The 18,080-nt window shown below is 49.3% G+C and overlaps 1 protein-coding gene across 1 annotated transcript in view; it reads left to right on the forward strand.

The window, feature by feature from the left end:
* The first annotated feature begins 17,153 nt into the window (after nt 1-17,153).
* Nucleotides 17,154-18,080, forward strand: part of LOC105989699 (histidine-rich glycoprotein-like) — a 1,548-nt gene continuing 621 nt past the window's right edge. Inside the window, exon 1 of the mRNA XM_013021872.1 lies at nt 17,154-17,903. Within this exon, the coding sequence (XP_012877326.1) occupies nt 17,154-17,903 (750 nt within the window). The remainder of the gene's footprint in view (nt 17,904-18,080) is intronic.

The following is an 18,080-nucleotide window of genomic DNA, read 5'->3' on the forward strand; positions in this document are numbered from 1 at the left end:
TCTCAGGCTGACTGTCCACAGTACAGTCACTGCCTCCTCGCAGGCTGACTGCCCATGGTACAGTCACTGCCTCCTCTCAGGCTGACTGTCCACGGTACAGTCACTGCCTCCTCTCAGGCTGACTGTCCACAGTACAGCCACTGCCTCCTCTCAGCCTGAATGTCCACAGTACAGTCACTGCCTCCTCGCAGGCTGACTGCCCACGGTACAGTCACTGCCTCCTCGCAGGCTGACTGTCCACAGTACAGCCACTGCCTCCTCTCAGGCTGACTGTCCACAGTACAGCCACTGCCTCCTCTCAGGCTGACTGTCCACGGAACAGCCACTGCCTCCTCTCAGGCTGACTGTCCACCTTACAGCCACTGACTCCTCTCAGGCTGACTGTCCACAGTACAGTCACTGCCTCCTCGCAGGCTGACTGTCCACAGTACAGTCACTACCTCCTCTCAGGCTAACTGTCCACAGTACAGCCACTGCCTCCTCTCAGCCTGACTGTCCATAGTACAGCCACTGCCTCATCTCAGGCTGACCGTCCACAGTACAGTCACTGCCTCCTCTCAGGCTGACTGTCCACAGTTCAGCCACTGCCTCCTCTCAGGCTGACTGTCCACGGTACAGCCACTGCCTCCTCTCAGGTTGACTGTCCACAGTACAGTCACTGCCTCCTCTCAGGCTGACTGTCCACAGTACAGCCACTGCCTCCTCTCAGCCTGACTGTCCACAGTACAGCCACTGCCTCATCTCAGGCTGACCGTCCACAGTACAGTCACTGCCTCCTCTCAGGCTGACTGTCCACAGTACAGCCACTGCCTCCTCTCAGGCTGACTGTCCACGGTACAGCCACTGCCTCCTCTCAGGTTGACTGTCCACCTTACAGCCACTGACTCCTCTCAGGCTGACTGTCCACAGTACACCTGCTGCCTTCTCCCGCGCCTGCCTGTCTGTTCATACTAGAAAACCCATCCACAGTTCCCAAAGAAACACAAAAGTAAGGAGTGTCAGTCATGTGGTTTAGGTGCTACATGTTTGAACCAGAAGCTTGGCTGGACACATGTATTAGAATCAGTTTCACCTAATTCTTTTTTAGTGCTTTAAAAGAGCCTCCTAGGAAACCTGAAATTCCATTTGTGCCTTACAAGGAATTTCTCCTGGGACAGAAAGATGTCTTTGGCCAGTCCACCAGAGGCAGAGACCTTCTATTCTGCATGAAACTACTAGTCAGCCTATGGTCTTTTTAGCGTAGTCTCTGTCTGTTTTTTTACCAGCACCTCAGCTTTCTGAGCATGAGGAGAACTCAGATCTGTACCCCTCTCTCCTCTCCCCCTCAAAGAGACAGGTGGGACAGGCTGTGGGCTGCCACCACAGCGGTGCACTCACGCAGGCCTGGCAGCCATCCACAGGGCATCAGCAGTGACTCCATTATTCCTTGTCGACCTGCAGTGAGTGCCATGACACCAGCACACAGAGGTGCAGAGATGTTTACCCCACTGGCTCACAATCACACAGGAAGGGTGGAGGGTTTAAGCTCTGGAGCCTACAATGGGCTCACAGCCACAGCGCCTCTTCATGGTGGGTCAAAAGGGGCCAGCTCTTCAGCCATCAGTCTGCTCAAGAGATGTGAGGCTTCCCTGGCAGGATTCTGATGTCTTTCACAATGCTAAGACACAGTTACGAAAGCTGCTTGCAGGGGTTTCCGCTAGAGACTCATTTCTAGGAAAGTGTTCATCCGTACTTGGGGCTATCTGTATTTCCCTTCACCAATAGCCTATCGAAGATTGCTAATCAGAGACACGTGAGGTGAGGTGTTCCTACAGACATGGCTACTTGAAATGCTGGAGCCGTGCATGGCTTTAGTTCACAAGTTCAAGACCAGCTTCGGTGGGCCTCCTTCCAGACATGTTCTCCCCGGTCACCAGCCCTTAGCACCCCTACTGTCAGACAAGAATGTGCTACCTTCCATGTGAACTGTCTGGGAAAAAGACCTGAAGCTCCACAGCAGGCCCCAGCCCTCTGCATGCCCCTATTCCTATTCCAGCCTCAACCACCTCAACTGGATGCTTTCACCACTGCTGTTCCTGAAAAGATGCTTTGCTTTCAAATTCATTCATTCATTCAGGCCATGCTGGCAGTTCAGGGCAGTGAAGAGGAACAGACAAGCCCCACCCCCTTTGCACAGTAAGGTAGCCAGAAAAGGATTGCTGCAGCCTCAGGGCACCACTCCCTACACCACCAATTATGCAGACTCCTAGTCCCACCCACACAGCAGAGACACAAGGTCACTTGCCCAGGAGTCTGGACTGACCCTCTCAGGACAGGGGTGGAGCCAGCAGTAGCTCCAGCCTCAGTCTCCCCTGTGCACCTGCTGGGATTGCACTCAAGTGCCTTTACCCTGACTCGGTCAGCATGGAGAGTATAAAATCTGAGCTGCAATCATGGCTGCTGTGATGTTCAAGTCTGAGACCAAGTCAGCCCCTGGGGCTGTTGACACTTCTAGCCTTGTAAATCTGCCTAGATCCCCCGCCACCTCTCCATTCATTATGCTGCTGATGGACCTCACCAGTGCATGGAAACAAGCATGAAAGGCAGAAACAACTCTGTTTCAGGAAGACATGACTGACCATCCAGAGAAAATCACAACCATCCACGGTGGTCTGCTCTTTATATGCTAAGTGAACTTATTAGCTTTTAACATACAAGGTCTGTAGGAAAACATCTTTTTAAATTAACTATAAACAATGGGAAACCCAATTTAAGAAATATATTAGCACTGGAACAAAAGTAAAATATTTGGATAAAGTATGTCAACATCTATATACTGACAGCTATGAAACATGGATGAAAGAAATCAGAGAAGATATCAAGAACTTGAGAGATATTGCATCTTAATGATTGAAAAACTAAGAGACTTGAGAGATATTACATCTTTATGATTGAAAAACTCAAGCATCTTAACATGTGAATTCTTCATATCAGATCTACTGGTTCAATGCAGTTTCCACCAAAATCCATCTGGAGCCAGGCACGGTAGCACAGTTCTGTAATCCCTGCACTTAGGACACTGAAGAAGAGGCCCGTGAGTTTGAAGACAGACTGGACTAACATTGTGAGAACTTGTTTCAAAAAAAAAATTTCAGAAGGTTATGGAAGAAGTCACAATACAGTTTTAAAACATATGGGCAAGATGAGTAAAGGAACTTAAAAGCTGAAGTAGGTTGACAAAATTGGTGAACTCATGTTCTGTTTTTAAGACTTAACATAAAGCTATAGCAAACAAGATAGAACGTTCTTGACAGATAGATGAGGCACGGATCACTGTTCAAAAGAGATTGAGAAACAGACCCACAGGTGTGACCAGATGACACACCACAGTACGGAGACAAACTTTCGGGGAGGGGTGGTCTGCCCGGCAGTCTGCCTTGTGCAAACACACATGTGGCACACACATTACCTGTGTTATATGTCCGTGGATTCAGCAGATCACAAGTTGAAACTATCTGGGGAACATATGCAGATTTTTGTGCCATTTTCCATAAAACACAGGATATTAACCATTTGCATTGTTAAAAAAAAAAAGAAGTCATCTAGAGATAATTTAAAGTAGGAAGGACATCATGGGCTACGTGCAAACACTACACCGTTGTATAAAGGGGATTTGAGCATCTGTTGGTCTGGGTATCTGAAGAAGCAATTGGAACCACATCCCCACAAATAGCATATTTATGCTTAAACATGCACTGTTAATATTCATGTATGAATATGTGTGTATACTGGTTCATAGCTTTCATTTGCTAAATTTTTAAGAACATTGCACTTATGTTCATTTAATGTCCCTGTCTGCTTTTGGAATCAGAATGCCCTCACGCCCTGTCATAGGATGGATGGGTTAAAGGACCCGTGGTGATGCAACACCATTGGGCAGTTTCTGCAGAACTGTTAGGGCCTCTTCCTGAACTGTTTGTCAGAATTAACCAGTGACGCCATCTGAGTTACAGGGGTTTTTGTAAAAAGGAGATGAGCAAAACCTTAGTTGAATGAATAGGAATGAGTGCACTTATTGCTTCTTCAGTAAACTTGGATATCTTCTTTTGCCAAAAATACCTTCGTCATTTAAAATTTCAAATTTATTGGCATAAAGTTATTAATGGTATTGCCTTATTGTCTTTTTGTTTTCTATATTCTTTAGTGATAATACCCCAAGTTAAATTTCTGACATTGGTAACTTTTGTTTCCCATCCTCAGAAACTAGATACAAAAGAGCAAATTAAATCCAGAGTAGTACAAAGAAAACAAGGAAAAGCAGAAATCAGTGGAAGAGAAAAATAAGAAGAGAATAGACACACAATCAGAAATGCCAAAAGCAGGTTCCTCAAGATCAGTAAAACTGGCCACTGCTACCACTCCGTTTTCTCATTACAGGTCACACTTCCCTGCCTCTTTACCTACAGGTGATCTGTGACAAGTACTAGGTGTGAACCTCACTCCACTGCGCACTGGCCTGGAAAGCGCAGGGCTGGCCTCCCTCGGTCCTTCCCATAGGAACCACTGCACTGCTTGTCGTGGAGTGTTTGAAACTCACTGGTGTTTTCTTAAGGCCAGAGGGTAAACCTGTTCATCCATGCAAGCAGGACAGACATGCCTGTCAGGAAACACTATAAAAACACTTCTAAGTGGTCCAGGCACCAGAGGCTCATGCCTATGATCCTAGCTACTCAGGAGGCTGAGATCTAAGGATCACGGTTCAAAGCCAGACTAGGCAGGAAAGGCTGTGAGACTTTTATCTCCAATAAACCACCAGAAAACTGGAAGTGGTGTTATGGTTCAAGTGGTAGAGCGCTAGCCTTGAGCTGAAGAGTGCCCAGGCACAGAGTTCAAGCCCCACGACCGACCAACAAACAAAAAAAGAAAGATAGAAATGAAAAGAAAAGGAAAGGAAAGAAAGGAAAAGAAAAGAAAACTTCTAAGTGGACAAAGACGCTGAGTGTCTGTTTATCTCACCTATTTGGGTTATCTCTGAACTACTTTAAAGATCTGGGAGTTAAACTGACAGTGAAATAAGGCACATTATTCTACCCTATAAATATTGGCTAGTACTGCATCTGCTGAAAAAAATCATATCAGAATTGCTGATGGGAGGATCTCTCTGTCTCTGATTTTTTGACCCAGTTCATATTTTACTGGCTCTTAACACTAAACACAAAATGGTTATTATCACAATTACAAAATCTTCAATACCTGCTCATTTTATATTTGTATAAGCAACATTGTATCTTGTTTAAAAGTTCATCCTTATAGCTACCATGAACAAAACTCCAACAATCTAAAAGTCCCTCAATAGAAGCCACGTCAAAGGTGAAAACTTGACCAGGTAAGGTGTTCCATGTCTATATTGCCAGCTACACAGGAAGCAGCGCGAGAAGGATGTTGGTTTGAGGTCAGCCCAGGTAAAGTTAGAGAGAAACCCTACCTGAAAAAGAAACTAAGAGCAAAAGGGCTGGAGAGAAGGTTTAAGTGACGTGCCAGGTTCAATCCCCAGTACTAAAAACAAAGAGGTGGGGGAAACCACACAAACACCACCACCTACCATGGAATACCAAGAAGCTACAGAAACATCGTATGTGTTAATAGGCATATATCTGTGACCCACTGATGGAAGGCACATTTTTCCCAATACCACACACAGACATATACTATGAGATAAATGTATATCAAGCTGGAGGAGAAAGAGGAATAGAACAAACATTTGTTTATACTTTTCTGCTTTGTTAACAAGTAACTGCTACAGGGGCTGGGAAGGTGGCTCAGTGGTAGAGCGCTTGCCTTGCATGCCTGAGGCCCTGGGTTCGATTCCTCAGCACCACATAAGCAAAAAGAAAAAAGCCGGAAGTGGCGCTGTGGCTCAAGTGGTAGAGCGCTAGCCTTGAGCTGAAGAGCTGAGGGACAGCGCCCAGGCCCACAGGTCAGGCCCCACGACCGGACCCCCCCAAAAAAACACAAGTAACTGCTACACATACACCATGTGTGCTTAGGGGACAGCAATGTGCAGGCAGATGAGACCCCACTTCTGAGAGCACAAAGCCAAGGACACCATTTCAGAGGGTCCATTAGCGCCCTTACTATCTCAGCCGCACCACTGAAGACTCAGTCAGCCAACGGCAGACAGCTCCTTCGAACTTCCAGTCTGAGGTTAGCCCCTGCCCCAACCTTCCGTGCCCACCCCGGATGAGGCGGCTCCCAGGCCCCCCCGACCCCAGACCTTCCATGACCACCCCAGGAGAGAAGCTGCCTCTCCTCCCTGAGCCACGGTGAGACTCACACTCTCGGTGTGTTCTGTTCACTCTGGCATGCGCCCCAGAGAGTCTACAGCTACTTCTGAATGAATGCTGTATGATTGTCTGTGTGAATGAGATGAAGTAATAGCTCTGAAAGCTGCTGTGGGTACATCTGGACCACTACTCACAACACTAGGACAGAACGGGGGTGCATGGGGTGCTCTAGTTCTCACACTCCTCAATTCTGCTGTGGGTACATCTGGAACACTACACACAACACACTAGGACAGAACGGGGGTACATGGGGTGCTCCGGTTCTCACACTCCCCAATTCTCACAGCACCAGCCTTTCACCACACACTTCAGAGCAAGAGCTGCAAGCTCATTCCTATATCCCTCCAATTCAGAGCAAATGTATGCAAGAGGATGGCTGGATAGCAGGACAGCAGGAGAACCCTACAAAGCACCCATAATGGGCTGGGAAGGTGGCTCCGTGGCAGAGCGCTTGCCTCGCATGCCTGAGACCCTGGGTTTGATGCCTCAGCACCACATAAACAGAAAAAGCCAGAAGTGGCGCTGTGGCTCAAGCACTAGAGCACTAACCTTGAGCCAAAGAGCTCAGGGACAGCGCCCAGGCCTAGAGTTCAAGCCCCACGACTAAAAAAAAAAAAAAAAAAAAACCATCCACAAGGTGCCCTGGAATAGCACGGAGTCCCTTCACAGGAGGCAGGTACCCAGGATAGCACCCAGGATAAGCAGGTCAGATGGCAGGGACACAGGACAGACAGGTCAGATGGCAGGGACACAGGACAGACAGGTCAGATGGCAGGGACACAGGACAGACAGGTCAGACGGCAGGGACACAGCACAGACAGGTCAGTTGGCAGGGACACAGCACAGACAGGTCAGTCGGCAGGGACACAGCACAGACAGGTCAGTCGGCAGGGACACAGCACAGACAGGTCAGATGGCAGGGACACAGCACAGACAGGTCAGTCGTCAGGGACACAGCACAGACAGGTCAGTCGGCAGGGACACAGCACAGACAGGTCCGTCGGCACGCCAACCACATTCCCAGAGATCAGACAGCCCAAGCACTCCCTGTGGGAGAGGCCAGGGTTCCCTTTGGCCACACAGTGCCCCAGCACACCAAAGAGTTTGGAGAGCGTCCTATCAGATCCAAGCTGCCCAGCACCCCTTCCCACACCACATCCTCCATCAGCCTTGCTATCATGTGGAAGGCTATTTTACTTTGGAAAATTCTAGACAGGTGGTAGGCCCTGAAACACGTTTAGAGCTAATTCCAAACCATCTAGGTACTACTGCTGCCTACTGTGGCTGTCACCCATGCCAATCGATAACTCTTCAGGCCCATCTGGTCCCTGTTCAGCCAAAGAAGGTATACTATCCCTTCCAGGGACTGCAAGGTCAGGAGCGACACAGGCCCCTGGCCTTTGCGGTGTCTACATCCACACACAGACTCACTCTATGGCACTCAACCCACGACTGCCAAAGGCCCAGTAGCTAATGAAGCAAAATCCATGTCCCCCAGGTCCTGGCCATCATTTCCAGATCAACTAGACCCTCCTCTGAAAGAGTCCTTCCCTGCTCCTCGCCACCTGAGACCCTCTTCTACAGGGCTCTCCCTCATTACTCCCACCCTGAGAGACAGGAATACCCGCTATCATTCACCACCTGACACCTCCCAGACCTCCAGCCTCCCACGTGACCCAATCTCACCCCTGCCCCACCAAACTTTCCTTCCACTGCTCCCCAGAGATCTGCCTTCATTCCCCATCTCAGAATTAAACACACTAAGGAGAGGTTCATGAATGCTGGATGGTTAGTGAAGAACCCCATCTCCAAATGACAGGACAGATACATCTATCTTCTGTCCATCACCTGAGATGCGAGGATTCAGCACACAGAACCAAGGCTATTCCCCGATGTCCAGTATGGACTGGGGCCTACAGATGGCCCTGAGTCCTACCCAGCCTGCACCGCGAACAAACTGTGAGACCACAGGTGTGAGCGTGTTTTCACCCTGTCCTTCTGCCCTCCCCACTGAGCCGGAGCCCCTGCTGAGGCCCACTCCTGTCCACACCCATGGAGCAAAGCTGGGGGTAGAGGTGGCCAGGGGCTGTTTAACCTTCTAGTGCTTTCCAGCATGAATCACAAATAGGACATGCCTGCATCTATCGACAGGCATAGCCTTCTCATCCTCAAGATTTTCACAAATCCCCTCCTGAGATGATTACTATCACCCGTCCAGGGCAACCTCAGGACCATGCGAATCCCATCTCCCCATACATATAATGAGAGAATGTAGAGCCCACCAGCTGTCTCTTCAAAGTGACACCCACCAACATCCCACTAGACCCACCAAAGTTCCACTAGGTACACCAATGTCCCACTAGACCCACCAAAGTTCCACTAGCCCACCAATGTCCCACTAGACCCACCAAAGTTCCACTAGGTACACCAATGTCCCACTAGACCCACCAAAGTTCCACTAGACCCACCAAAGTTCCACTAGACCCACCAATGTCCCACTAGACCCACCAAAGTTCCACTAGGTACACCAATGTCCCACTAGACCCACCAAAGTTCCACTAGACCCACCAAGTTCCACTAGACCCACCAATGTCCCACTAGACCCACCAAAGTTCCACTAGACCCACCAAGTTCCACTAGACCCACCAATGTCCCACTAGACCCACCAAAGTTCCACTAGACCCACCAAAGTTCCACTAGACCCACCAATGTCCCACTAGACCCACCAAAGTTCCACTAGGTACACCAATGTCCCACTAGACCCACCAAAGTTCCACTAGGTACACCAATGTCCCACTAGACCCACCAAAGTTCCACTAGACCCACCAATGTCCCACTAGACCCACCAAAGTTCCACTAGACCCACCAAAGTTCCACTAGACCCACCAATGTCCCACTAGACCCACCAAAGTTCCACTAGACCCACCAAAGTTCCACTAGATACATTAATATTCTACTAGACCCCTCAGTGTCCCACTGTGAAAGCAGGAAAGGACTGGGAGTAGGAATGCCTTCTCCCAATACACTCTGAGAACACAGAGTTTTCCTGGAAAGGTCAATCAGTCCTGGCTTAAGGGAACTCAGATTCTACCCTAAACTGTGCAGGAGCCTAAGGGTAGACCTAGGTTTACGCAAATTGAAGGCTCTCTACTGTTTAACCCTCCTTCCCCAAATAAAAAGGTCACCTACCACTTGTATGCAAAATATCATCACATGCATTACATGTTGAAGTTTGTACCTTACTTCCTTGCACAAGACCAATAAAAGCCTTGATTAATGGGACCTCAGGATCTGTTGCCAGTGGAAGGCTACAGGTCCCCTGGTACCCAAAATCTCAGTTGCATGATCCAGTCTCCGGTTATTGCATTGTTCCAGGTCACAGAGGATTAAGGAGCTCATGGAGGGCTTCAACATCCCACTAAACCAACAATGTTCCACTAGAACACCAATGTCCCACTAAACCACCAATGTTCAACGTTCCACTAAATTACCAATGTTCTACTAGAACACCAATGTCCCACTAAACCACCAATGTCCCACTAAGTGACCAATGTTCAACGTTCCACTAAATCACCAATGTTCTACTAGTACACCAATGTTTCACTAAACCACCAATGTTCAATGTTCCACTAAATTACCAATGTTCCACTAAACCACCACTGTCCCATAAACCACCAAGGTCCAACTAAATCACCAATGTTCTACTAGAACACCAATGTCCCACTAGAACACCAATGTCCCACTGGACCCAGCACCAGTCTGGGCCTCTGCTCGCACCTCAACTTGAAATTCTCCTGAAAAGCAATGGCTTCCTCCCATAATGGTGCAGGTACTCAGCCTCAGAACGTAGTACCCCCACCTGGGTTCTCCGTATCCTGGCTGTGAGACCATCATAGTGTGGAACATGACCTGAGGAGAACCAAGGCACAACATCCACTGCTTCTGAAGAAGATATGAAGCCAATCTAATCATGCTAGGATCTAGCCAGTGTTACCTACACTGCCCTCCATGAGGACCTGCTGTGATCTCCACATAGACACACAATTAAAGAAATACTCACCCCTGGTGACTGTCCTGAATGACACACACGCAGCAGCTCTTACCTGGTAGAACTCCCGGAGCCAGTTCTTCTGCAGGTTTTCCGGCTGTAAGTGAAGAAAAAAGAAAAGGGAGTTGTTAGAACAGATGGTGCTCCACACAGCCAAGCAAAAGGTTTGATGAAAGAACTCCGGAGATGAATACGAGTCGCTCGGCACATACACAGGACACCCCGACCACATGGGGAACGCTGTAACACAGATCCACACGGGGCCGGACCTACCCATCAACATCCACATGGGGGTCATACGCCCCATCCACACGGGGGCCATACCTACCCATCCACATGGGGACTGTACACCCCATCCACACGGGGGCTGTACTCCATCCACACGGGGGCTGTACTCCATCCACACGGGGACTGTACTCCATCCACACGGGGACTGTACCCCATCCACACGGGGACTGTACCCCATCCACACGGGGACTGTACTCCATCCACACGGGGACTGTACTCCATCCACACGGGGGGGCTGTACCCCCCATCCACACGGGGACTGTACCCCATCCACACGGGGACTGTACCCCCCATCGACAGTGGGGACTGTACCCCATCCACACGGGGGGGGCTGTACCCCCCATCAACAGTGGGGGCTGTACTCCATCCTCACGGGGGGGGGCTGTTCCCCCCATCGACAGTGGGGGCTGTACTCCATCCACATGGGGGGGGCTGTACCCCCCATCCACACGGGGGCTGTACTACCATCCACACGGGGGGGGGCTGTACCCCCCATCGACAGTGGGGGCTGTACTCCACAAGAGGAAGCCCAGCTCCATACAGAGGCTGCAGTCTGTGAGCTTCTCTGTGACATACTTCAACCCTCCCTGGACCAGTCAGGCACGCCCAGCAGCCCATGTTTCAGAGGACCCACAGCCCCACTCTCTCTTCCACTTGGGTCATTGGGATGGAAACAACATGGCTGCTTGGAACACAGCAACAGGCAAGAAGCCATACAGCAGCTTATTCCTACACAAGCCTGGACCAAGGCTGCTTGCAGGAGGATGGCCTCAGTAGTGCTTTCTGGAGCATGAGATGCAGCCCACGGCCCAGGGGCACCTGTGTGTTCCAGGTGAGAGAAGGGCAGTAGCAAGGCTCTGGGGAAGCCCTTGTAGAGACACTGAGAGAGAACCTAGTGCCATGCACACATGCTCACACACATAGGCCGGAAACCCTCAGGATCAGAGAGGCCAAGCGCTGGCCTAAGAGGAGCAGCACTCTGCCCTTCCCAACCGCCCTGCAGAGCCCCAGGCCACCAGCGCTCCTTGACTTGGTGCCAGCTCCACCAGGAGTGGCAGTGGTCACACCTACAGCAGGCCTGAGGGGTGCCACCCGCTGTGCGCCTGCTGCTTAGTCAGAAGTTTCACAGTGAGGACTCAGAGTCCGTGTCTAGTGGGCGAAGGTGGGGGCTGTCCCAGGAGCATCTCGGACCCCTGTAAAACAACCCAACCACAGTCCATGTTGCCGAGGTAAACACTGAAGGTCAGCCAGGTGCTAAGTGGAATGTGTTTTATACCACAATAAAGAAAATTACAATAACAATCTTACCCTGCTACTGGGATTGATGGCCCAGTTCACCTCAGCCTGGCTGATGAAGTCCAAGTACCATGGCTGTGGACTCCGAACAGAGAGGCTCTGAGAGGCTGACCACTCATAGCCCTGCCCAAATGTCACCTCACTGCTGAAACCCGGGGCACCGGCCCACCTGGGGCTACTCCTACACTGGCACAGCCTAATTTTTCTGGTTGATGGTTCTGGCAATCAAGAAGGTAAAACTGTAGATAAGCGAATGACAGGAAATGCTGGCAAGGAATAAGTGCCTTACAGACCCCAGGAGAGCAGAGGAGATCTAAGACGCTTCACAACTCCCAGGCTCTCTGACACACACACACACACACACACACACACACACGCACACACACGCGCACGCACACACACACACCGGAGGACCCAGCTCCCTCCTCTGCTCCCTCCTCATTCACAGAGCAGAGCATCACAGAGACAACCTCGAGCTGGGTGAACACAGGGACAGATGCCCCTGGCACACGTAGATGCTGCACATCATTAGTCCTGGAGGAAATGCAAATCCAAAGCCACAGTGCACCACACAGCTGCTGGGTTGCTAGAATCTGAGGCATAGGGAAGCCTGAGAGAAGCAGGAAGCTTCAGGGTATAGTGCGGCAAGCCTTTGAAATGCTAAACCTGGACTACTATGTGGCCAGGGAGTCCACTCCCAGGAACATAAACCATCTACACAAACCTGCATGCCTAAGCTGTCCACAGCACTCTACATTCTTAGAGTTGTTGAAGTTTTAGAATCCTCAGAATCCAGAAGATATTTCTCGTTTGCACTAACCCTCTGTATCTAAATCCAGATATTCCATCAGTTATGGCCCCATCCTCTCTCCCAGGCAATCCAACCCTTCAAGGTGGAGAGACACAGAGAGGTAAGCTGCTACCAAGCACGATGGCTACTCCAGGGCCGTGATTCTATCAGGGTGGAAGGATTTGAAAATCAATCCATTTCTGGAGCTGGGAAGGTGGCTCAGTGGTAGAGCACTTGCCTTGTGCCACGGACCGGGTTCTGTCGGGACGACGGAGGACACCTAGGGGAGGAACTGGAATAGGTGGGGAGATGGCAAACAGACAACTCACACACAAGAGGAGTGGATGCTGAGTGCTGAGTGCGATTTAATGCAGAGGATAACAAACTTTTATAGCAAAAAGTCTCCATAAGAAAGGGCAAAAGGTTACACAATCTTGCTGCAAGGCTTCGTTCTTGGATAGTCACCAGCTGGTCGCCTGAAAGGGCAAAAGTTTACACAATCTTGCTGCAGGGCTTCATTCTTGGGTGGTCAACAGCTGGTCGCCTGAAAGGCACTTGTTTCCGGCTTATCTCTAAGAAATATAATGGGTTTCCATGTTTGTCACCATCTAACCGTTACCTTATTTCTATAGAGGCCTTAATTGTCCCATAAGATTTTTCCTTCCTGTTCCTTCTTTAATAGTAAGGTCATGGAGGCCTAGATCTAGCAAGTCTCTTAGTAAATGAAAGAGAGTAACAGGAAGTTCTTTCTCCTAAGTAGTTATCTCAGCAATTACCACACATTCCTTCTGTTCTAGTCGCCCTAAAGCTTCTTACAAACAATTTCTTCTGCTGAAGTGACTTCGTGAAACCCCCAATACTATATTTACTTCTAACTTGTCTACTAGCCTCCATAAGAGGACTTTCAGGGTAGCACTTAACTCTGGTGAGTTAGTCATATTTTTAAGACACTCATCAGATATTGGAGTCGTCAACACTCTTAAGAAAGAGCTTTGAATAAGGGGACGTTGACAATGAATAAGTACGATGAACAGCAGAAACAGTAAAAGATTAATAGGCACTCTTATACAGTGAGGAAAAGAAAGGCAGAAACACATCTTTCCCAGGGGTTTGCCAGCCTTTCCAGGAGGTAGGCCTCTTTGAAGCCCCATTCTCCGAGGTAGACTTTGGTGAAGTCCCAAAACTCAGAGATAGGTTTCTGAAGCCCCTATCTTGGTCTGATAGATGGTTTCCCATGCTAAGCAGACTCCACTGGAGTCGGCATGGCAGCCTTGCAAGCTCGAGGCCCTAGGTTCGATTCCTCAGCACCACATAAGAAAAAAGCCAAAAGTGGCGCTGTGGCTCAAGTGGAAGAGTGCTAGCCTTGAGCTGAAGAGCTGAGGGACAGCGCCCAGGCCCAGAGTTCAGGCCCCACAACCGGACCCCAAAAACAAAAATCAATCCATTTCTAAAATACTCAAAAGCAAAAAATGCCCTTGATCAAATAATGTCATTTTCACAGGAAACACATTGAGTGGAGACTGGCTTTTAGCACATCTGCTGGTATGCCCCTAAAAAATAACAGTAACACCAGAGGAAGGCAAAAGTGTCAGGGCAGCATAAAGAGACCAACCCTAGAAGACTGGAGCCCTGAAGGCAAAGAGGCAGGGAGGGGTGGGGGAGATGAGGCACTCCCGAACCGCAAGGGAAGGCCACTATGGACAAGGAACCCCAGGCCAAGCGGGCCAATATTTACTTTCAAAATGCACTATCAGACCCTTCCTTTATTCCACAAACAAAACAGACTCCAGATACATTCAGAAGGTAAACTGGAAACTTGAAACCACAAGGAATCAGAAGAAAATATAAACCAATAGCTGCTCTCACGGTAAAAATAGGGACGCAAGTCTTCGGGACGGGGAAGGAGCAAAGAAAGGAACCCAGGGGAAGTGCCCATAATTCTACACTCAACTAAACAACTTGCAGCCAGTATCATGCCAACAGAGAAAGACGGAGCTTTTCCATTAAGACCTCAGCCACTCACTGCACCACGGGTGTCCTGGTCAGGGCCATCCGTTAGAAAAGGAAATAAAGGCATCTGGGCTCAGGCAGAAAAGAAAAGGATCTCTGCTCACAGACAAGACTTCATAAACTTTTGGTTTGTAGTCAGTTGTGGGGTTTAAACTGTGGGCCTAGGAGCTGTTCCTCAGCTCTTCAGGTCAAGGCTAGTGCTCTACCACTTGAGCCACAGCGCCACTTCCACAGACATAACAAAAGCCTAAGAATTATATGCACAGAGACAGAAAGAGAGGAAGAGGAGAAAGAAAGAAAAGCAAACTTAAAACATTGTAGCAAGTTGTGGCAAGACACAAATCACACAATTATCAGTATCTTTTTTTTTTTTGTCCACCATGGGGCTTGAACTCTGTCTGGGCTTGGGCCTGGACACTGTCCCTGTGCTCTTCAGCTTAAAGTGAGTGCTCTACCACTTGAGCCACAGTGTCACTTCTGGTTTTCTGGTGGTTAATTGGAAATAAGAGTCTCACAGACTTTCCTGCCAAGGCTGGCTTTGAACCGCAATCCTCAGATCTCAGCCTCCTGAGTAGCCAAGAGTACAGGCGTGAGCCACCAGCGCCTGGCATCAGTGTCATTTTTATATTAACCATAACAATCCAAAAAGGATATTAAGAAAACAATTCCATGAACAATAGTATCATAAACAACAAAACACTTAGGGTCGGGTGTCAGTGGCTCATACCTGTAATTCTAGCTACTCAGGAGGCCAGCCCAAGCAGGTAAGTCTATGAGATGTATCTCCAATTAACCACCAAAAATCCAGAAGTGGAATTGTGACTCAAATGAGAGAGCAATAAACTTAAGCAAAAAAAAACAAAACAAAAAAACCCTCAGAGACAGCACCCAGGCCCTGAGTTTAAGCCCCAGGACCAGCAAAAAATTAAATAAAGACTTAAGGGCAAACTTAACAAGGAGACAAAACACCTAGACACTAAAAACTACAAAGTATTGCCGGAAGAAGTTAAGCAAGATATGTTCAAGGGCTGGGAAGGTGGCTCAGTGGTAGAGCGCTTGCCTTGCATGCTTGAGGCCCTGGGTTCGATTCCTCAGCACCACATAAGCAAAAAAAAGAAAAAAGCCAAAAGTGACGCTGTGGCTCAAGTGGTAGAGCGCTAGCCTTGAGCTGAAGAGCTGAGGGACAGCGCCCAGGCCCAGAGTTCAGGCCCCACGATCAGACCCAAAAAAAAAAAAAAAAAGATATGTTCAAGCCTGGGATAGGAATACTGCTAGGAGACCAACACACAGGCGACATTTACAGAGTAAATTCTGTATCAAAATCCCACCTTTTTTTCCTTTTGTGTTGCAGAAAGAAAAATTCTAACATCCACCTAGAACTCTCAAGTAGCCAAAGTAACCATGAAAAGGAAGACCGATGTGTGCCCATGCTGTCGCAAGCACACGCATCCCAGCACTCGGGAGGCGGAGACAGGTGGATCATGAGTTCAAAGCCAGCCTGGCTTTATTTATCTATTATTTGAGATCCTGTCTCAAGTAATAATGATGATAAAGAAGAGAAGGGAGAGGAAGGAAAGAAGGAAGAACAAAGTGAAGGGGTGATTCCATGTAACAACGCCCAGGGCCACCAACCACCGGAGGTGAATAGGGGACAAGGAGACAGGCCATTATCCCAGCAGAAGTAAAACTGCATTTCCACCTGCACATGACCTACAGTCTGCCTTTCCTGACATCCCTACAGATGTGTTAGGAAAACACAACCTCCAGAAATTCCTAAGTTACCATATTTACCTCCATTCTTTTCACATCAAGTATAGGAACTAACAAGCCATGGTAAATGCTCACTGGAGCAAAATGTTCCTAGGACCTGCAGAATGGGATGAACGCCCTGCCCCTGCTGAGCGCAGTCCCCACCCCCACCATATCCAGTCACATCTGAACTGGGTCCCCAAGTCTTGCTGAGAGGAACAGAAGAAAGATACCTGCAAAAGCCAATGGACACTGCAAGCAGCTCTTCACTGAAACTTCAAACATCAAAATGCAGGTGCATGAGGGTGCCAACCCAGACCCACGCACACATGGGCCCGCACGCCCCATAGTCAGCAAGCCTTCTTCCTGGGGTGCCAACCCACATGCACACACACATAAGTGTGCACACACAATTTTAAGCATGTTCCCTGCACAGGAACACCTACCCACACCTGTGTACACACAGCATGCACACAGTTAAGCAAGTGCTCTACCACAACAAAAGACAAAAGTCAGTTTATATCATGCATCCATGCCAGAAGCTTTGATAAAGTTAAACCCTAACCCACCACAGTGCCTTTGCAAAGAGGACAAACTTTCCTACCAGAGCTGCTCTTTGCAGGCCACACAGCCATACTACCACACGGTCATGTTTACAATGTCACATCCATACCGCCATGTCCACACCACCATGTTTACATGCCATGTCCTCACCGCTACGTCCACACCGCCACATCCACACCACCACATCCACAGCACCACGTCCACACCACCACGTCTACAGTGCCACGTCCACACTGTCACGTCCATACCACCATGTCCACACCACCATGTCCACACCATCACGTCCACACTACCATGTCCACATCATCACATCCACACTACCACACCATCACCTCCACACCGCCACATCCACAGAATCACCTCCATACTGCCATCCACACTGCCACATCCACATCACCATGTCAACACCACCACATCCACACCACCATATCCACAGTGCCACGTCCACACCACCATGTCTAGTGCCACGTCCACACTACCATGTTCACATGGCCACATCCACACTACCACGTCCACACTGCCACGTCCACACCATCACGTCCACACCACCATGTCCACACCACAGCCAAATCCATACTGCCACGTCCACACCATCACATCCACACTACCATGTCCTCACGGCCACATCCACAGTGCCACGTCCACACCACCACATCCACAGCGCCACGTCCACACTGCCATGATCACACCACCATTTCCACACCACCACGTCCACACCATCACGTCCACACCACCATGTTCACACCACCACCTCCACACCGCCACATCCACACTGCCATGTCCACAGCATTACCTCCACACCACCATGTCCACACCGCCACATCCACATCACCATGTCCACACCACCACATCCACATTACCATGTCCATACCACCACATCCACATTACCATGTCCACACGGCCACATCCACACCATCACATCCACACTACAATGCCCACACAGCCACATCCACAGAACCACATTCACACCACCACATCCACAGCGCCACGTCTACACCACCATTTCCACACC

The sequence above is a fragment of the Dipodomys ordii genome, unplaced genomic scaffold (assembly GCF_000151885.1).
Source record: "Dipodomys ordii isolate 6190 unplaced genomic scaffold, Dord_2.0 Scaffold58, whole genome shotgun sequence".
NCBI classification, from domain to species: Eukaryota; Metazoa; Chordata; class Mammalia; order Rodentia; family Heteromyidae; genus Dipodomys; species Dipodomys ordii.